Source organism: Syzygium oleosum, unplaced genomic scaffold (assembly GCF_021117445.2).
Source record: "Syzygium oleosum isolate NSW1041296 unplaced genomic scaffold, Sole_v2.1 Sole_v2.15, whole genome shotgun sequence".
Classification (NCBI taxonomy): domain Eukaryota; kingdom Viridiplantae; phylum Streptophyta; class Magnoliopsida; order Myrtales; family Myrtaceae; genus Syzygium; species Syzygium oleosum.
The window spans coordinates 2,618,439-2,638,921 of NW_026607499.1; the positions used below are offsets into that span (position 1 = coordinate 2,618,439).

The window sequence follows — 20,483 nt, forward strand, 5'->3', positions numbered from 1 at the left end:
GAGAGAGAGAGAGGGGGGGGGGGGGGGGGGGAACGCAAAATTCTCCATAAAGGAGCGGCCGTGGACCGGGATTAGCCGCGTGCGCCGCACGTGCTCGAGTCCTAGGATTCGGGTACTCGAACGGGGGCCTGGGACGAGGTGCGCGGATCACGTCATCGTTCGTCCCGCATCTCGCCCCTTTTTTTCAATGTTCTCCGCCGTATCTAATTCTCTAACGAAGCTGCCGTGCCGAGCGCTAAAGCGAAGTCGGCCATAACGCGCGACGTACACGCACGCGATGCTTCATGCTCCCCCCCTCACACGAGACATCCCACGCGTGAATCATGCACGCGTGTCCCATGCTGACATCGAATGATCTAGCTACGACCCAATGCATGCCACGACTTCATTTTACCATGTTAGGGTGCGTCAGTTTTCGCGGAGGATATAATTTTCGAAATATATTTTATTAAAAATAATCGCGCGTATGATTTATAGAAATAAATAAATGAAAAATATTTTTATGGATCACGAGAATATTTAGATATGAACCGTTATCGACAATAAGACTAATTTTCATTGATCGACTTTTTTTAAGTAATACGTAGGATTTTTTGCGGTTAATACCACAAACCGGTGCACTCGTGATAAATTTACCCCGAACTAATTTTTTGACCACCAAAAACTCCCAAAACCGGTACACCGGCGACAAAATCACCCTCCGTTAATTTCTATTAAATTTTACCGTTAAATTGCTTTGTTAAATGACACGCTGCAGTTGACGAATATACCAGTTTTGGGCTTTACCCTCTATTTATCACAGGTGTACCAGTTTGTGATTTTTCTTTGTATTAATCCAATTTAACGAAAATTAACGGAGGGTAAATTTTTCGCAAGTGTACAAATTTGGAGATTTTGGTAGTTAAAAAATTAATTAGAAGTAAATTTATCATCGGTGTATTAGTTTTAGGTTTTTCATGATATTAATCTTTATTTTTATTATTCATTTTTCGCCGTATAAATGAAGTCTTATGTAATTACTTTTATTTACATGTTGACTCATATATGTCCACTGACTTTTACAAGGCCCAAGAGAAGAAAAAAAAAAAAAGACATGCGAGTTTTAGTCCAATTGCTTGGCCACGTGATCACAATGCCACGTCATGATCGCCCAGGATCTTCTCTTTCGTGGCGCTTGGTTTTCTCGTTACTTTTCCTCGTCATGATTGCGAGTTCATAAAATTCCTAACGTTCTTCGCAAGTTATATCTCTTTCGACTTTTACTTAGTTTAATGATTATCCTATCGGTCTTTCACGTCGTGATCCGGCCGTATAGGGATAAAATGCGAGATAAGAAATCCTAGATAAAAGATGTGATAAATTCGGATGGAATAAAAAAATAACTTGGCAAATCCTGCTATATTCTAAAAGACGGAATGTTGGACTGATGCATTCGAATATTGTTTCGACGACCACCGTGTGAGGGTCGCCATTGCGACACTCGATCATTGAGCCACTCCCAACCACCACGAGATCGTTGTCCCCTTCGATCATCATCGCTGGGCAACCGATCGTGCTTCAACGATTGATGGCGAAAAGAAGTCCGAAGACGATTGCCGTTATCTCTAACCACTTGGACTACTAAGCCCGTCGAATCTAGGAGGTGAAAGAAAGGTACGGTCAACACCCGCACGAGAGTTTGCTTCATTTTCCAACGATTTAGAGTTGCGACTTAGAATTTCTACATTTAGAGATGTAAATATGACGATGTCCAGAGTGATTTGGTAACTGGGATTGTGGAATTGGGAGAAGATTCCAATTATCATGAAATTGATCGAGAGAGCAATGGATGGGGTAGCAAATTCAAGGCATTATATGAGCGTCGAAAGTGGTAGGTGGAGGCCGAAGTGAGCCATATCAATCGGGGTATTTCTTAATTGTAAAAAAAAAAAAAATAGGGCCTCTACAACATAGCATAGTTCGTTCTGCTTCCGCCATCCTTAGGTTTTCTTCTACCTCTGTCTCGCAACTTCACACTATCATGACAAATTGCAGTTCTAAGGAAACCCAAAACTATGTCGACGACTAATCTTCCCAAAGGTATAGCCTCTGTGTTTGATTTCGTTTTCCTTTTTTTCGCTTTTGAACAAAATAAATAAATAAATAAAAACATCACACGACGGAGGATTTTTAAAGATTTTCAATCCTATCTTAATTGCACCAAACATACGATGGTTCTATCCGAACATGATTTCTAATTCCATCTTATCCTAATCCGAATCCGGACATTAAATGTTGCCTCAAAATTAATTGCGTGAAAAAAAAAAATCACAATAAGCTAAAACTCGCCCTCACGCTTAGTCCGATCTGTTAGGAGCCTGGAAAGATTTAAACTCGGGACCTCAATTCTTAAACTATTAAATGAAGCGGTGGTTTGATATTTAATTACCCAAACAAAAAACGACATTAAGTCTCCCCTTCAAATCGATCGCGCTCTCGGGCTCGGACTCGAGTTCAAATGAACCGAATCCGTCATAATCGTTCATCATGAAAATTCTCCCGGTCGGGGGTTGGGTCTTGATGGTTCTCTTCGTTTCGTTCACAACGTTCCTCGGATCCCACCGAGGCGGATCGGTGTCGCGGAATAATTGACACAGGAGTGATGATTCCCCTCCCTTCTTTTCCCGATTCTCTTCTTCTTCTTCTCCTCTCTCTCTCTCTCTCTCTCTAGCATCGAGTGGAGGACAGGAGCGTGATGATGGTGATTTCATCAGATCAAAGAAAGGAGATGATGCGCCTCCAGAACCGGACCCCGCCACCAGCAGTCGCCACCACTTTTCACCTCTACCAAACCAAACCGGGTAGCCCCGCCTTTCCGTCGTTCCAAATACCGAAGAGTCGAAAAAAAGGGGGTTTTCCCGAGAGCGGTTTTTCCCCTTCCCTCGCGAGCCCGAGTTCATGAACCGACCGATGCCTCGAACTACATGCATCGACGCGTTTGTTTTTGTTTGGGGTGCGTGTGTGGGAGCGAGTGGTGGTGGTGATTGATGGGAGGAGGGGTGGGGATTGGGTTGGTGGGGTTGGCGATTCCCTTCCATTAAAGGTGGATTGATGCTGTGCTCATCATCGGTTCGCCTCCTTTGGGTCATTGTGAAGTTCTAGCGGGACAATGGAACGAGAAAAGGAATGATTGCTTACGTCTTCTTTAGCATGGTGGTTTTTTCTCTTTTTCATGGAGACTTGGAGAGCTCCACCGAACATACAGTTCAGAGAATCCACAGAGATTTGAATTTAGAGGTAGATGTCTGCACGTTTTTGTGTAAATTGCGATGGTTATGATGTATTCATCTTTTTTCAGATTCTTTTGCACAGTGTGTATGGGGAATGGGGCCGAGAAAAGTGAAGGGTCCCTCGACCATGAAAAAAAATATTCGGTGGTTTGCGAGCGCCACGTCACCGGCTAATATGACCTGCGTTTATTCACTTCGAGCTAGGGGTGAGCGGTTCCCGGTCCGGTCCGATTCCAAGGTGGAATCGGGAACCAGACCGAGAGAACCGGTTCCCAATTTTGGGAACCGCGGACCGGACCAGTTGGTTCTAGGATCGGGAACCGGTTCAATGGAACCGGTTACTTAGAGTTTAGGGTTTTTTTTTTGTCAAACACTTAAGGTTTGGTTCACATTTTACTAATTTTTGTCAATAAATTTATGTCAATGAAGTTCACTTAGAGTTTAATTCACATTTTACTATTTTTTATCAATGAATTTATGATAATGAAGTTCACTTAGAGTTTAGTTCACATTTAATTAATTTTTTTAAAGAAAAAAATAATAAAAATATATATTAAATAGTCGGTCCGGTCCGGTCCGGTTCCCCCTTGGAACCGGGAACCGGACCGCCCGGAAACCGGTTCCGCTTTTAGGAACCGGGAACCGGATCGATAGTCCCGAGAACCGGACCAAACTCGTCAGTCTGGTCCGGTCCGGTCCGGTCCCGGTTTGGGCGGTCCAAGTTGCTCACACCTACTTCGAGCCAATTAGGAATTGACGCGTGTATACTGACGTGGACTCGGATTAAACAAATTAAAAATCTCTATCCAACCCCTCTCTTCCTCCTCCATCTGCGATTGTAGCCAACTTGAGCCCACACCGGCGGAGTAATCGGGGCCTCCCTATGCTGTTGCTACCGGCAGAGTTGCCATGGACATTGCCGTCAAGGCTCGCGGCCATGGACAAGCTTCAAATATGGAAGTTTTGCAATCTTTGTGCTCGCCTCCATCAAGGATCTTTGCCAGATTTGAAAGTTCTCAATCGTCCTCGCTCGTCCGTGGCCATTGCCCCTACATTTGACTCGAATGCGGCCATGCTCCATATCTATCACGGGCAAGGCTCCAGATTTGGACACGACCATGGTTCCAGATCGGAGTCGGGAGAGATAACTCACCGGAGGGAACTTGAAGGGAGGACAATGGAAGGGGATACAAGGGATAGAGACTCCATGACTGTTTGAGGTGGAGGAAGGAAACTTGCTGCGGCCAACCATGGTGGGAAGGTGGGCGTTGAAGATGGAGGTTACACCGCCCTGAGCAGTGGACATGGCCGAATTGGGGGGTGGATTCTCAAGTGGGTGGAGAGGTGGTGGGTGCGATGGAGACGAAGAGAGAGAAAATTCGTAATTCTGATTTTTTCTATTAAAGACACGCGTCAATTTTTAATTGCACCAATTCAAGTTGATACTTGCCACGTCAGCTGATGACGTGGCACTCACAAACCACTTAATATTTTGTCTCTACTGTGGCCTTGGGCCTCTTGTGCTCTCAAATCTAGGATAAGCTCCGGACATGAAAGAAAACCTGATTACGAGTGCGGCGCGAGGCCAGCACGGTTGCCTTGATCTGGCTCGAGCCACACGGGTCTGAAGGCTTCTTTTGGCGGGCTCTAGCAAGGGCCTAGAGTTATTGGATGTGGCCTGGAAGCGGATCACTTCTTTGTTTTTTAAAAGGGGGGGGGGGGGGGGTGGTGGGGTTGGTGAATGGGCGACCCTCGTCTTAAATCTTAGGGATAATGACACAAATAATCTCCGAATTTTGATTTAATGTTCAATATAGTCCCTGAACTTTTAATTTGTTCAATGTGGTCCCTGAACTTTTGGTACATGTTCAATTTAGTCCCTGAACTCTATGAAAATACATAATATAGTTCCTGAACTTGAATTAATAGAAGGACTACATTGAACATTTTTATAAAGTTCAGGGACCAAATTGAACATATACAAAAAGTTCAGGGACCACATTGAACAAATTGAAAGTTCAAGGATCACATTGAACATTGGGTTAAAGTTCATGGACTATATTGAACAAATTAAAAGTTCATGGACCAAATTGCACATTAAATCAAAGTTCATGAACTGTTTGTGTCATTTTCCCTAAATCTTAAGCTAATCGAAGAGCCAGACCCCTCCTAGCAGTCACATTGTACGCCAAAGACAGCTACTTATAGGTTGATTCCAAATTTTTGTTGTTGATCATCCTTGCAAAATTAGAATTAACACACGCATCAAGGGGAATAAGATCTTAATTTATGCTGTGAATGATTACTCGTTGCTGTGATCAATTTCTAATTTATAGTATGAATAATTACTAAATAGCTCCATTCATTTTTATCCCGGATAATTGTTCAAATATGTTCACAAAACTTTTGCGAATGTTCTTGCTCGCTTGATGATAGGGAAAATTGTCCTAGACCTATTATGCGTTTGTCAATTCAGTCATAAACCTTTAAATTGTACCAATTTAATCCTAAATCCTTTTCATCGATACTTCAATCATTACTTTCTCACATGCCATTCTCCCTTATTATAGTTTTCTTGTTTCTTTCGCTCACAATACCCATGTGTAAAGTAAATGAGTTGACATGGGAAAACGACACAAACAACCCTTAAACTTTGGGCCAATATACAATTTGGTCCCTGAATTTTTAATTTGTTCAATATAGTCCCTGAATTTTAGTCTAATGTTCAATATAGTCCTTGAATTTTTAATTTGTTCAATGTCATCCGTGAACTTTTGGTACATGTTCAATTTAGTTCCTAAATTATATGAAAATGTTCAATGTAGTTCCTGAACTTTTTCATAAAGTTCAGGGACTAAATTGAACATGTACTAAAAATCCGGGGACCACATCGAACAGATTTAAAGTTCAGATAACACATTGAATATTAGGCCAAATTTCAGAAATTATATTGAATAAATTAAAAATTTGGAAATTAAATTGCATATTAAGTTAAAGTTCGGGACCGTTTCTTATCCAAGTTGATATTATAGAGATGGCTATTGGTTGTCATACATAAAAAAGAAAAAAGGAGAAGGAAGGGGCCCAGATGGAACTCAAGTGTAGGCCCGTTCCCTTCCAAAATCTCTCTCCTCGCGCGCTCATATTTTCCAATCCGATGCCCTTCCGGGAAATTTGAAATTCCCCCAAATTCATTTTCCCGGGAAAGTGAAAAATAGAAAAGAAAACACCCCACGAAATGAGCGAGCGGAGAGATGGCGGAGATGGCCGCCGCTGGCGGCGACGCGAGGAGCACGACGATATGCTCCATCTGCTTCGAAGATCTGAAGCCCATCGTCGAAGACCTCCAGGCCATCCCCATCTGCGGCCATGTCTTCCACGAGCTCTGGTCCATCTCCCCTCCCTCCCTCCCTTGTCCCTCCGCTTCGCAATCGCTATGGAGCGAATCGCTGCAGTCGCTACAGTCGATCTCTAACTTTTTTTCCCCCTCTCTCTCTCTCTCCCCTTTCGATGTCGAATCCGCAGCTTGCAGCAGTGGTTCGAGTACTGCCCCAGCACGAGGAAGCGGAGCTGCCCCATCTGCAAGCAGGCTTGCCAGGCGAACAAGGTCTGCCGGCTCTACTTCCAATCCGTCGGCGACGCGAGCGATGCCGCCGCTCCTCCTCCTCCTCCGCCGGCGTCGCGCGGACTCGAGGTCGATCCCGAGGTGTTGCGCGTGGAGGTGAGGAGACTGGAGGCGAAAGCGTCGGGGCTCGTTTCTGCTATGGAGCATCAGGCCAAGGATCTCGCACAGCTCAACGAGGAGGTACGAGGTTCTCGACCCGGTCGTGACTGGTTTTGATCATGCGGTCGAAGGAAAGGATGGAAGAGAAGTTCTTGTGTTCTGATAAAGTTATCTCAAGTAGAACGCCAACGAGTAATTTGTTCATCTAAACGTGTTTAGGCATATTCGAGATCTTCTTGGCAGTTGAAGCTTATATGGGTGGATAATGTTGTTGCAATGTGGTTCGGACAATAGATTGCGTGTTCCCTCTCTGTTTACTGAGTTAGCTACGGTTGAGACGGTGTTTCAATGTTGAGCATGTAAACAAAATCAGGTAATACCCACTGCAGAAGTAAGCCGAACCTCACAGGTATAGGTTGGCAGAGATTTAAGATACTGATTTGGCTTTCTTAATTGTAAATGTGTTACTGTAGAATACATAGAACCGTGGTGGCTCTTTTCACTGCTTATGAGAGGAGAGAAATGGAGCCCGCCATTCTCTTCCACCAGATCGACTCTGCTCATGTCATCTCGGCAATTTTGGACCTACCTGCTGCAAAAATGAAAGCATTATGCAAATCACTTTTTACCTCCATTCATCTTCGGTTTTTCCTAAAGTATGTACTGCTGAAAACATCCGTTTTGCCTTAAATGAACAGACAGCAAGGGCCAAGAAGTTTTGGATATCTCATTGAGGTGTCATCAGCTAGAGCTTTGTCTTGACTATCTCCTATTTGGCTCTCATGTGAATCTTTTGTTCTGTGGATTTTTTGTCCCAGCTTTGCCTTTCCAAGGAACTGGCAAAAAGGGAGGCGGCACTGAAGGATGATGTCTTAAAACAAAAAGCTTCCATTCAGCGGTTGCTTCATTTGAAATCTGAGGTTGTAGAGAGTGATGTAGGCTTTATTCTGCTCTACCAAATTATGAAAATATCCTTCCATAATTTTTTGGGTACTTCTTGGTCAAATTTGACAGGAGCTTGATAAGACCACTTTGGAATGCTTAAGGTTGCAAGAAAGAAACATGGCATTGGCTAAAGAGCTTGCCGCACTTAAATTGTAAGTAGATTCAGGAAGAGGCAACCTTTTTATTAATTTTGGATTGTTTTCTATTCGGGACACTGATGTCATGTATTATGATGGTTGAGATAGGGTGTCTGACTTGGACTTGGAGGAAGGTGAAGTCCTAAAGCTTGCCAGTCTGGGTAACGAGGGCAACACCAGAGATACCATAGACATCCTTAGAAAGTCCTTAGTCATACGAAATCAGTGAGTTATTTCCATCTGAATCCTTAAATAAATTGATTACTTCTGAAGTCAATAATTCTAGGCATGCACATGGCAAAATTGGTCAACCATTATTTCTTCTGAAATTTTTATCTACTCCCGCTCCAATTTGTTCCTTTCGTTTAGGCTTGTCAAATTGTTTATTGCTGCACCTTTACAGGAGTTATAAAGAATTGATGGCTAAGTGCAATGTTCTTGGGAGAGGAGAGGCTCGTTCAACGCGGAAGCTTGAGAAGGCAAAAGAAAAGATAAGTAAATTGAAGGTAAGTCGATGCACGATTTGCAAGTGTTTCTTCGTGAGATGATATACTTTCAGGCCAAAAAAGTGACCATCTGTTGTCTGGTTGTCAGATCAGGGTCCAAGAATTAGAAGCATCTATTGAAGCAAAAGATAATGAAGTCCTGAGGTCTCTGAAGCAAAAGAGACATAAATCTGATGCTACCAATCAAATTGAAGCTACCTGTTATACAACTTCAGCAGTAGGAAAATCGTCCCCTGAAGATCAATCAGCGCCAGCCCCTGTACCATTGCCAGACTCTAATTTATTTGGTAAAGTTTCAAAGTCAGATGCTTCTTTGGCAAAAGAAGGTTTCAGAACCGTGAGAAATGTGGGTGCAAATAACAATGGACCGAGTTCCATTACCTCAAGACAAGTCGACGCATTCATTTTTATCAACGAGGATGCCTCAGAACTTCCTCAGCCTGGTGCAAACAATGTCATCAATAAAAATGAAGTATTTAAATCAGAGAACTCTTCTTACTTTAATCAGGAAGTTGTGGCGCCTAAAGCATCAAATATCCCCACTGACAGTGGATCTCATAAGGTGGATATTGTCACCATAGATGATGATGTGGCAATTATGAATGACCATAACCTAGGCCAGCCAGTGCTGAACATTAGAAAAGAGACTTCCCCGCAGCTTCCGCTTGGCAGGCCAGGTAATTAGCTTCTGCCTTTATTGGTATCCGCGTGTTTTGTCAATGAGTTGACGGAGCTTGTGCTACCAAGTATTATCATATAAATACTTTTGTTAGAACTTTTGCGTGCATATCCTGAAAACAAATTGGCTGGCATCTAACTTACATAATCCACTAGGAGGAATATGTTTTTCCGGTGGATTGCTTGCTCCAGATGGAACAACAAGGTATTTGGGAAAATGGTGTAAGCGGGGACAGAGTGAGACATTGAAGGCCGTGCAGAGCTCAAGCATCAGTAATGGTGGTCTAATAGCTGTCGGATCTGATGGAAGAGGTGGTAGAATCAAAGCCCTGAGGTCTTCCATGCAAACTTCAGTGGTATGCTAGCACACCCATTCTTTCATGTAGCAATCTGGCATTGCTTAAAACAGTTTGTCTGGTTATGGTCTGGTGTCAGCTAAATATTTGGTAAATTTGCTAAAGCATAGCCAGACTGTATTCAAGGGCAATGAGGCTTTTTTCCTACCTTCATGCATATTCATCTGCCTAATGTTGGAGGCCTGTTTTTCACAATTAGGAAATTCTCAAGTTGGCACTGCATTTTTTTCCAAGTCCCTCAGGAATGCTGATGAAGTTCCACACTATGCTAGAATTGTGTTTTGGGTTATATCTTCCTATCATTAAGTAAAAAAAAAGAAGCTATTTATGATGCCAAAGGGGTATGTTCTTTGGTGCAGGATGGTAAGGAGATGCCAATGAAGAGATGCAAATCTGAATCCAAGACAAATATCTCTCAATCGAAACCATGCTTGCAAATAGAACACTTCTTTGCAAAGACGAGTCACTAAGTACACTTACTGATGCATGGGTACATTTTGGCGAGGTTCCTGTGGTCGAGCATGCAAGGTAAAAGCTCGATTCCTTGGACTGTGCTCTAAATGGCACTAAGTTGCACGATTGCGCACTCATTAAGTGCCACTATTGTTCGGAAAAAAAGAAGTTGCGAGCATGGTAAAAACTCGATTCCGTTTGAAGTGCTCTGAATGGCAGCAAAGTTGCATTATTGTACAGCTGGTGATCGAAGAAGACTCGTGTTTCATAAGGATTTGACAATAGTGACTCATTTTTCCTGCAATCTCATTTTGTCTCCATTGATTCGCGGTTTATAGCATGCCATCAACTGTCCGAAGAACTACACCAATCTGCCTTGTCGCTTCCCATGAAATAGTACAGCGCTTGCAGATGGGAAGAATACTTGGAGGCTGTGAATCCAAAAGTAGATTTAGAGTTAGCAGTCTTCACAGCCGGAACAATTTGCTTTGTTGTCATTATGGAGGTTTCGTTAGTCTTTGGGATATATTTGATACGAGTTCGAAAGGCCGGAATTTATTTTGTTGGGTTAGAAAAGGTGGGGATCAATTGAAAAGAGGAAAAAGAGGTGACAGCCTTTTTGTCATTTTGCCTTTACTAAATTGCTTGATATGACGATAGGTAAACTTGTTTAGTCTAGAGGGATCGATGAGACTATCAAATGCTAAAATCGCATCGGATACTAGATCCGATTCTTAAGTGGTATTTTGGTCGAATTGGATTAAGCCGGCCGAAACCGGAAAAAGAAAACAAAAAAGTCAAGAGAGAGACCCCATGGGAATTAGACTAGTACAAGATTGAATTGGTCGACCTGGTCTGATTTTCAAAATAGAAAACCGTGCTGGACAGCCGAGGGGATAGTCTTCGTCGTGTTTCTTCTTTTTTCCTCTTTTTTTTTTCTAGCGTAAAATAAATCTATATCCTTTTTTACCGAAATAAATGTATTTCATTGCCGAGGAATAAAACGCGAAATCGTATACATCCCCGACTCAAATAACTGATGCTTAGTTCATGACCAGTGAATTTCAATTGAAAGGGTAAATTTTTTTCTTCTAATAAATACGATAGTAGTTAGTGTCGTCCGTCAATTCTCGGTCACCCGAAAACCCGGCCCGACCGAACCGACCCGCATCCCCGCCCGCCCGACAGAGAGAAGGACAAAAAAAAAAAAAAAAAAAAAATATCTGGCTCCTTCTACCCATCTTCAACCTCTCTCTCCTTCCATCGTAAATTTTCTCTTTTCAAAACCCTAAATAAAAAATTCCCACCACCCCCGCATGCCTTCTCCGTCTTCCCCGATCGCTGCAATCGCAATCCCCCATGCGACGCTAGCTTCTTCTTCCTCCCCGCCGGATCCTCGATCTCCATCGCCGGGCAATCGAAGCTGAATCGGCCAGAAATCATCGATCGCCGGCCGCCCGTCCATGGCGATCCCCAAGACCTCCAACTCCTACCCGGCGTCGCTGAGCTACTCGGTCCACCTGGAGATCCGCCTCTTCTACGTCCGCATCTCCCCCTGCGTCCCCGGCCTCGTCCCCGACCACCTCACCCTCCGCCACGCCCGCCGCGACCTCGGCGCCGCCCTCGAGATCAACGGCGCCCGCGTCCCCGAGCTGAGCCCCGCGTCCGTCGCGCTCCGGCGCGACCGCGTCGACAAGGACGCGCTCGAGGTGACGTACCTGAGCACCGACAGCGTGCGGATCACGGGCGGGGTCGAGTTCGAGGTGCTGGAGGGCGAGGACCTGGTCCTGTGCGGGTCGTTGGAGAGGGTGGACGACAATTGGAGCAACGCGGGCACGGGGCTGGAGAGCGATTCGAACAAAGGGTGGTTCATGGATTGCTACGTCGCGAATTTGGGCGGTTCTTCGTCGTCGGCGTCGTCTTCCGCCTTCTTTCAACCGAAGATGGGGGTGTCTTCTCCGTCCATCGAGGTGTATATCGCGGGGCGGTGCTCGGGCGTTCCGGTCATTTTGACGAAGACGATACAGGTGAGCCCCAGAAGGAAGGGGTCGCGGCACGGAACTTTGGATGCTATACCGGAGGATGAAGAGATCGGGAAGGAGCAGAACATTGGGAATGGGTTGGTTCGACATCGAGATTTGCAGGTACATGACAAAGTGCCGCGAATATTCCTAGCTGTTGTTCACTGTGTTGCAGTCCGTTCTTCTTATATATAGCTTGGATATGTGCGTGCGTATGGCAATATTGTTGATGCGAAGGCAAAATTTCTCATTGAATTTATTATGATCGCTTGAAGAACATGAACATGGTGGTGGTAATTTCGGTCACCTGGTTTATAGGTCAAGAGGTTGTGGAGCTGCTGGGTGATTTAGAATGTTTGGAACTTTTAGGAGCACGAGTGCTGCGTAAATAGTTGAGATGGGGCTTATTCATAGGATTTCGGGGGCGATTTTAGCAGGAACTGCTGATGCGTGTTGGAGCTTGGATTTGTTTTCCTTTTCAAACCATTACCTTTCCAAAAGGGGATTCAGTACACTGAATTTTACTATAACCGTTCGTTCTTTCGGAGTGTTTGCTTGATTTGCGAGTGGTGCCACGGTTTCAATGTAGATTGATTCGATGAACATCAAGAGGTTCCGATAAATTTAGCATATACACCGGTAGTTTCGATTTACAGGGACTTCTCCTCTGGTCAACTGTCATTCTGGTGCAGTTGGCTGGTTATCATCTCTCATTTTCAATCAGCATTGCTATGTTTAATATTATACCCTTCTTCACTCGCTATAGTTATGTTTCGAGCGTTGCTGTTATGATTCTAATATCCCATAATTTCGGGGCTTATGCAGATGGTAGATGGGGAATTTGATGACTATGGACCAGAGAGTAAATTTGGGCACCCATATTACTCAGAAGACATGTATACTGGCGAGGACGGACAGCTTACATGGTTTAATGCCGGTGTAAGAGTTGGTGTTGGAATTGGCCTGGGTATGTGCCTTGGGATCGGGATAGGTGTTGGACTGCTCATGCGCTCATACCAAGCAACTACCAGGAACTTCAGGAGAAGGTTTTTCTGAATCTGGTCCGCATGAGGGTCAAACTCGCATCGGTTTCTGTAAAGGGATGCTGGAGCTCAGGAATTTCACTCTGGTTAGTAGCTTGGACTGTCCAAGGTTTTGGTTACGTATGGCATCGGTCAGTGAACTAGAGTTATAGAGCAAGTCATGGCGATTCTTTCGGAAGTTGTATAGCAATTTATTTCTCGTGAAGCTTTCAAGAGAGCTGAAGCGGTTGTCCAATAAACTTCCTTTAGCTGACATCTGGACTGCCAGCAGCTGTTCAAACGATCCCGTAACATACATAACGACGTTTGCTGCAGTTGTTGGTGCAGTGCGGCTGGTGTGTCGTAAACTTCAGTTTTGGTCCTCTTACTCAAATTTTGCTGGCGATCCGACTCGTGTAGTTAAGGTCCCGTTTGTGAGCTTTATCGAGCAGTAGATGTTTTGTATGCTAATGTGAGGATGTATCGAGGGAGAGGGTATGCGTGAGTGCGCGCGCACTCGTTGTATAGCTTTCGCATTATCCGGGTCCTCGTGTTGGAGAACGGTTCTCATCTTTTGGGCTCAAGTGTGCGGATGGGTACTTGGGAAATGTAGATTCGTCAGCTTATTGTGATATTCGATGGGTGTTAGCTTTGGTCGTTTGCATTTATCTAGTCTCAGACTCTCTCTGTCTAGGCATCTTTCATTCTTAATAAGCTGTGAACTGTTTCCTCAGTTGTGCGATTTCGCTTGTTCTATGTGGAAATATATACACAATAAAAGCTACCTTTTTACAAGATGAATCGAGGGTTTGCTTGCACGTGCTTTTGTTTTGGCGAAGCTTTTTTTTTTTTTTCCCTCGTGATTTTCTTCTTTTTAATCGAATTTTTATACTGGAGAGAAAGCACTTCAAGCAGCAGGCTGCCCCATTCGTCAATTTGAAGGTGATGGGCAGGAGGACTTCTAACCTTAATATTCCGTATCTATCTATATGCCTAAGGAAGCATATGCTCATGAAGAATATTCCTCGGACGACGGATTAATTTGGGCATTACGTCGATTTCAAAACGTTAGCTGAAAGATCAGGACCGGCAACTTTTGACAATGATGCGGAAAGACATGATATCTTGTTCGTATTGGCCTTTTTTTTTTTTTTGGGGTCAAAATTACTGACGACTTGTTTTTTTGTTGAAAGAAATTACTAATGACTTTGTTAGCTAGCAAAAAATGAAGAAGAAATCCCATGAGAGAAAAACTTAAAAAATAAAGAGGTGAGTGTAATGGAAATTTTAAAACTTTTCACGAAAGTGTAATTGAGTCTTAAAATTTTAAAAAAGTATAATTAAGTTCTAAAATTTTCAAGAAGTACAATTAACGAAGGAACTTTTGATTGAATTAATTTGATAATTTTATATTTTGAAAATTTAACGGTTCAATCGTATTTCGTGACTTGTTTTTAAGATTTAATCGCACTTTTTTTAAGTTGTCGCGACTCAAATGCAATTATTAAAAGAAAAACGCAAAAACGTCGGACGGCGCGTGACTCGCAAACGCTTTCCCTCAACCCGAGGAGAGAGAGACGAAAACGGCTCCGCACCTGCACCTGGAACGCTTTTTAGCGTTCGAACAAGATCCGAACAACAACCACCACCACCACCATCGTCATCTTCATCGAACCTGAAGGAAAATGCCCCAAATCCTCGAGCGCTAAAACCCTAATCTTGCTCGACCACCGTCCACCACCACCGCCGCGGCAATGGCCAGATCTTCCCTCGCGGTGGTGCCCCACCAGCCGGACGACCCCTCCTCCTCCCTCCCCCTCGTCGTCGCCCTCAACTGCATCGAGGACTGCTCCCTCGAGCTGTCCTCCCTCGCCGGCGTCGCCTCCGTCGAGCACGTCCCCCTCAGCCGCCTCGCCTCCTCCGACCGCACCATCGACTCCGCCTCCGCCGTCCTCCTCCACTCCCTCGCCTTCCTCCCCCGCGCCGCCCAGCGCCGCCTCCGCCCCTACCAGCTCGTCCTCTGCCTCGGCTCCGCCGACCGCGCCGTCGACTCCGCCCTCGCCGCCGAGCTGGGGCTCCGCCTCGTCCACGTGGACACCTCCCGGGCCGAGGAGATCGCCGACACGGTCATGGCTCTGGTCCTCAGCTTGCTCCGGCGGACGCACTTGTTGGCCCGGCACGCGCTCTCGGCTTCCGGGTGGCTCGGATCGGTGCAGCCTCTGTGTAGGGGGATGAGGAGGTGCCGCGGCTTGGTGCTCGGGATTATCGGTAGATCGAGCTCCGCTAAGTCACTCGCTACGCGTGGATTGGCATTTAAGATGAGCGTGCTCTACTTCGATGTCGTCGATGTAAGTGAAGTTGCCATCTTTTGCACTTCACTTGGCTTGAATGTGTGTGCCTCTGCCTTCAATCGATCGTTCAGGGGTAACGTTATGCTGTCATTCGGCTGCAATGTGAACTCGTAGGGTTAACCTAGCTAGTCGAAGTGCATTTTGACCGTGACATTTGATGAGCTAATGGCTCTAGTCATGACAATGTCTATGTTAAGATTAATTGAAGTTTGGGGATTTCTTGTTGCATTGAGCTGGTCAGTTGCTGTTCCATCTCCTTCAGCTGGTTCTTTATTTCTGTTTAGACTGCTCGAAAAGGATTATATGATTCAGTGGTTTGGTCAGTTGGATATCTTCTCCTTAAGTTATTTCGGGTTGCGTCGTTGTCAGTGGCTAGAGGGGATGTTGCCGTGCCCCTCTATTATCAGTAAGATGTGATGTCTTTTGTAGCTATTTTAGTGAATGAAATGCGTGTTGAACTGGGTGTAAGTACTTAATCTGTCTTATTATAGCTATGCTTACTTCATAGCATTAGCTATTCAATTTATGGGAGAACTTACTGGGTTGTTCATCAGTTGCTTTAGAATATTAGCTTGTTGCTGCTTCATGATATATCAAAATAATCACCATCATGTCTTACTGAAGTACGACAGCGTCAATGTTTCATGCAACTAGAGTTGTGTTAAAAGTTGGGAGCATGGCTTAATGTTGGAAGTTAAAAATTGTAACTTGAGCATAATAGTTGTTCTTTCTGAGAAATTGAAGCTGGGTTTGTTCTAGAAGTATAAATTGTCATTGCAATCTTTTCATTATCGCAAGAGCAGCCCACTGAAGTCCTCAACTGCAGTGTTATCTTGAAATTTTAATCTTACATATGGTCACAAAGATTAGTTCTTTCACATTTAATTTCCTCCATAAAACACAGGGAAATGGGAACGTGCTCAGGCCATCCGTATCCTTTCCTGCCTCCGCCCGGAGAATGGAAACTCTTAATGATTTGCTTGCGGCCAGTGATATTGTCTCTCTTCACTGTGCACTAACAAACGAAACTATCCAGATTCTTAATGCAGAATGCTTGCAGCATATGAAGCCTGGTACGCTTTTGTCTGAAATGTCTCTCTGAACAAGTTTGACTTCCCTTATCTTCTTGTAGATTGATATCTTTTGTCTATGCGCAGGGGCATTTCTTGTAAATACGGGCAGCTGTCAGTTGCTGGATGATTGTGTGGTAAAGCAGCTTCTCATTGATGGTACCCTGGCTGGATGTGCTCTGGACGGCGCTGAAGGGCCACAATGGATGGAAGCATGGGTATGATTTTTATCTTTGTATAATGTATGGTACCATGTGTGTAGTTCTTTTCTTGAAAGCCCACTGGGTTATGATTTTCTTGTTCATGCAGAATTCTAGTTTTTTACTGTCCAAATTTCCTTTTAGCATTTGGTTACATGTCTTCTTCAAATGAGTAACCCTCTGAATACAGCTTTTATATAGTGCCATTATGTTTTGCAGTTAGGACTGATTACTAAGTTTACTTTTGGATCTCCAGTCTGAAAGCTATGGTGTTTTATAATTTATTGGTCTTGTTTTTGAGATTGTTTTGTCTGAAGCATTGTCCCCTGGAATATCTTAGTCTGACTAATGAAGCTTCCAGTTTCTCATATTGCATCTACACTGCATCTTTCGTAACTTGTCTGATCACTTTTCTATCCTAACAAAGCTTGCTAGGATAAAGTTATTGTCCTTGCGTATTGCAATGGCTTATTTTGATATTGCTCTACTAATAATTTAGATGTAATCGCAATATTTACTCAGAAAATTATCCTCTGCTTCAGGTAAGGGAAATGCCCAATGTGTTGATACTACCACGAAGTGCTGATTATAGCGAAGAAGTGTGGATGGAGATACGGGAGAAAGCCATCTCAATGTTGCAGACATACTTTTTTGATGGCATTGTTCCGAAAGATGCTGTATCTGATGAGGAAGAGGAAGAAAGTGAAATAGCAGATGAAAATCAGAAGTTTGGCTCCCGAGACAAAGAAAGTGTTCTTCAGGTTTCTTCAGTGGCACAAGTGACAGATATTGTCCAACTAAGTCGAGAAAGCGCACAGAAAGTGGGCACTAGTCAATTAGAAGAGTCTCCAAACCACAATCAGGGTTCAGGTTTGTCTCAAAACACGGTCGCACGACCTGAAGCAAGGCGTATTCGATCGGGTAAGAAAGCGAAGAAGAGGCACGGTCGTCAAAAGTCGGGGCAAAAATTCGATGACCCTTCTGCTTTAGGAAAAGAAAGCGCATCCAATCGAGAAGATGACACTGCTATGAGTGGCACAGATCAAGTTCTAAGTTCTAGTTCACGTTTTGCTTCTCCTGAAGACTCCAGAAGTAGGAAGACGCCTCTCGATTCAATGCAAGATTCTACTCTGAGCCAACCTCATAAGTCAATCAGGAATCTTTCTGGGAGGCCTGGGGAATTGCTGAAAGATGGGTATGTCGTAGCTCTATATGCCAAAGATCATCCTGCGCTCCATGTCTCCAGGCAAAGAGTAAAAGGTGGTGGCTGGTTCCTAGATACTATATCTAACGTTACTAAAAGAGATCCCGCAGCACAGTTTCTTGTTGTTCTAAGAGGCAAGGTTTGTTGAGAAGAACCCTTTGCTCCCAATTATTCTAATTTACTTTTTGGTGAATGTAGTCAGACTCGTTTTGCTGTTTGGAAGAAATATTTTGCTAGTGCTTAAGTTTGTGCTGACATTCTGGTTAGAAAAAAAAAGTTGTGCTGACATGATAGCATGGGTACTATTGATTCAGGAGACAATTGGTTTGCGATCGTTTGCTGCTGGCGGGAAGTTATTGCAGGTAATGGAAACATTTACCACCTTTGCTGATTAATTGCAGATGTTATGCAGGGATGCTTGCTGTGTTTAGTCTGATGCTGCTTGTGAGATATTATAATTCTACTGTCATTTACATGGTAATGGTGCTTCAGTTCAAACCGACTGCCATACAATTGTATGAGCATTGATCAAATGGTTTTACCATTGAAGGGTCTGGATAGGAGTCGCCAATCCTTTACTCGAAATTAGGGGTAGTCATTCTCTAGCCAAACGAAAAAAAGAATGAGTAGTCGTAAATGAATGAGCCGACTGAAGCTTCTGAAGTGTATGCATAGGACGTTGAGCTTCCTGTGCAAGGGATTGTATGGCATTTAACTTTATCTTCTGCTTTTGTTTTTTCTTACAATCCCCAACTTGTTTTAGATCTTTTGTTATTTTTTCTCCTTTGCTTAAGAGTTTTGACCGTTGTGAGAGCGAGGTTTTCTGCTAGAACTTTTACGGTTTTTACTTGACTTTTAAGAGGGTTCTTCATTTTCATTCTGATGTGCAGATCAATAGACGGATGGAATTCGTGTTTGCCAGTCACAGCTTCGATGTTTGGGAAAGTTGGACATTGGAAGGTTCTCTGGACGAATGCAAGCTAGTTAATTGTCGGAATCCTCAGGTAAGTTCCTTTTGCTGTTTTTTATTTACAGCTTGTAGTCAATATGGGAATGAACAAACTGTTCTCCACTTTTCTCCTCTGTCAACAACTAATGGAGATTTCGGAAATCTTCATTATTAAATACTTCCTAGTTGTCAAATGCTGCTTCTGCGGATATATACCAGTAGTCAACATATATGCAATTATAGCGGAGTAAATCTACTATACCAGACCATATGGTTGAATTCTCCTTCCCTTTCTCAATTTCTCTTACACTGCATTCCAGGCGGTGCTGGAAGTCCGCGTCGAAATTTTGGCAGTTGTAGGAGATGATGACGGGATCACCCGGTGGATCGACTAGTGAGTTCTTCTGAAGCGGATCTTGGCGTTTTTTATTTCTTTCTTCATTTTTTATATTTTTTCCTCTCGGTTGCATTCTCTACAGATCATTTTGTAAAGCGTCCATGCATCGATTTCCCTTTTGCCTCTTCGCTTGTGCTTCCCTTCTATTGGGGGAAGGATATCGGCATCTCTACTCATTGTGTTGTGTGTTGTTCCAGCTTCCAAATGAGATGAGTCTGCAATTTTACAAGTACGAAAGTGTTTTATCTTCATGTTTCACTTCCTCTCTCTCTCTGTCTCTGTCTCTCTCTCTTTACTTTATTCGAACTCGGAAGATTCCTTTTGATGCTATGGTACCTGTAATTACAATCACCTCGGCAGGCCAATCCATAGATGATGCCCTTTTGTCCGAAAGTATAAAGGGCATGATGGTTATGTAGATTGAATTGTTTTCTCCGGGGTGTCTTCTTACCATTGGCTGCTTCCTACTTGTCGTGCAAACTGTGCTTGTTTTAAACAATTCCATCTATTAAACCTTTGTAATTAACTACCATTTACCCGGAAAAGCGACGGTTACAATGAGATCTCGACCACGCTAGAACGTTCGCTTGGGGTGGCGCTCTCTTTTTCCCGAGCCCTCTGGCAAAAGATGATGCTGCAGGTGGTAATCGACGGAGGAGAGAGTCGCAAGTGCAGCGGTACCCTTTGTAAGAAGTCGAGATCAACTTTCATTTTGAAGTTTGGGATATGACTACCCATTTGAAATTGGGCTTGAATATTCCGGTGCATCGCAAATTGCAAGCTTCCTTCGATTTTGTACTTCACTTCGAAGTCCCATAACAGTCGGACAGTAGAGAATTTCAATTTACGACACCACCACGTAAAGAAATCCATTGCTTCGACATATCTGGAAACATCTGTCGTCACCAATTCAATTCACCAATAGGCATATGCTACTATTATATCGATACTTAGATTTTAGTAAGTAGAGGGAGCGATAAATACACGCTCGTGTGGAGAGGCAAAAATTACGAGCCACATGACTAAACAGTCTATCGTGGCCTACACGTTAAGCCAACTACATGCGACGCGCTCTATGTCGGGGACGTTGAAATGAAGTGGATAATTAACACAAATACCAAATTAAGTTAATTTGTCTTTTTTTAACATTTTTAAAAGCTAAATAATATATTTCTAAAGCCACGCCCGTTAATCCCCCAAA

At 43.7% G+C, this 20,483-nt stretch overlaps 3 protein-coding genes across 5 annotated transcripts; all 3 read left to right on the forward strand.

Moving 5' to 3' along the window:
- The first annotated feature begins 6,350 nt into the window (after window positions 1–6,350).
- On the forward strand, window positions 6,351–10,601 carry LOC115678050 (uncharacterized). The gene is made up of 9 exons (XM_030601347.2): window positions 6,351–6,657; window positions 6,795–7,074; window positions 7,812–7,913; window positions 8,008–8,090; window positions 8,184–8,300; window positions 8,479–8,581; window positions 8,670–9,258; window positions 9,416–9,615; window positions 9,975–10,601. The coding sequence occupies exons 1-9, from the start codon at window positions 6,524–6,526 to the stop codon at window positions 10,083–10,085; spliced, it is 1,719 nt and encodes a 572-aa protein (XP_030457207.1). The 5' UTR covers window positions 6,351–6,523; the 3' UTR covers window positions 10,086–10,601.
- A 701-nt stretch (window positions 10,602–11,302) lies between these two features.
- LOC115678061 (uncharacterized protein At1g01500) lies at window positions 11,303–13,906 on the forward strand. Its single transcript, XM_030601364.2, has 2 exons — window positions 11,303–12,212; window positions 12,915–13,906. Exons 1-2 carry the CDS (start codon window positions 11,532–11,534, stop codon window positions 13,143–13,145), a joined length of 912 nt encoding a protein of 303 aa, XP_030457224.1. The 5' UTR covers window positions 11,303–11,531; the 3' UTR covers window positions 13,146–13,906.
- Window positions 13,907–14,686: 780 nt separating this feature from the next.
- On the forward strand, window positions 14,687–20,049 carry LOC115678049 (C-terminal binding protein AN). 3 transcript variants are annotated; one of them, XM_056318586.1, is made up of 8 exons: window positions 14,687–15,459; window positions 16,367–16,535; window positions 16,620–16,750; window positions 17,275–18,075; window positions 18,251–18,298; window positions 18,827–18,940; window positions 19,206–19,279; window positions 19,823–20,049. In XM_056318586.1, coding segments are annotated over exons 1-8 (1,932 nt in total). In that variant the 5' UTR covers window positions 14,687–14,865; the 3' UTR covers window positions 19,824–20,049. The 3 variants fall into 3 exon arrangements, with proteins under 3 accessions (XP_056174561.1, XP_056174562.1, XP_030457206.1); XM_056318587.1 differs by lacking the exon at window positions 19,823–20,049 and adding an exon at window positions 19,365–19,540; XM_030601346.2 differs by lacking the exon at window positions 19,823–20,049 and having other exon boundaries at window positions 14,688–15,459; window positions 19,206–19,540.
- Window positions 20,050–20,483: the final 434 nt, after the last annotated feature.

What these genes read in the sequence shown, in the direction of transcription:
- LOC115678050 (XM_030601347.2), top strand. Translation starts at nt 6,524, where the DNA reads ATGGCGGAGATGGCCGCCGCTGGCGGCGACGCGAGGAGCACGACGATA. An exon ending in TCGCACAGCTCAACGAGGAG is followed by an intron (nt 7,075 to 7,811) that starts GTACGAGGTTCT and finishes TTTTTGTCCCAG; the next exon opens with CTTTGCCTTTCCAAGGAACT. An exon ending in AAAAGATAAGTAAATTGAAG is followed by an intron (nt 8,582 to 8,669) that starts GTAAGTCGATGC and finishes TCTGGTTGTCAG; the next exon opens with ATCAGGGTCCAAGAATTAGA.
- LOC115678061 (XM_030601364.2), top strand. Translation starts at nt 11,532, where the DNA reads ATGGCGATCCCCAAGACCTCCAACTCCTACCCGGCGTCGCTGAGCTAC. An exon ending in TTCGACATCGAGATTTGCAG is followed by an intron (nt 12,213 to 12,914) that starts GTACATGACAAA and finishes GGGCTTATGCAG; the next exon opens with ATGGTAGATGGGGAATTTGA.
- LOC115678049 (XM_056318586.1), top strand. Translation starts at nt 14,866, where the DNA reads ATGGCCAGATCTTCCCTCGCGGTGGTGCCCCACCAGCCGGACGACCCC. An exon ending in TTGTTGTTCTAAGAGGCAAG is followed by an intron (nt 18,076 to 18,250) that starts GTTTGTTGAGAA and finishes CTATTGATTCAG; the next exon opens with GAGACAATTGGTTTGCGATC. An exon ending in CTGGCGGGAAGTTATTGCAG is followed by an intron (nt 18,299 to 18,826) that starts GTAATGGAAACA and finishes TCTGATGTGCAG; the next exon opens with ATCAATAGACGGATGGAATT.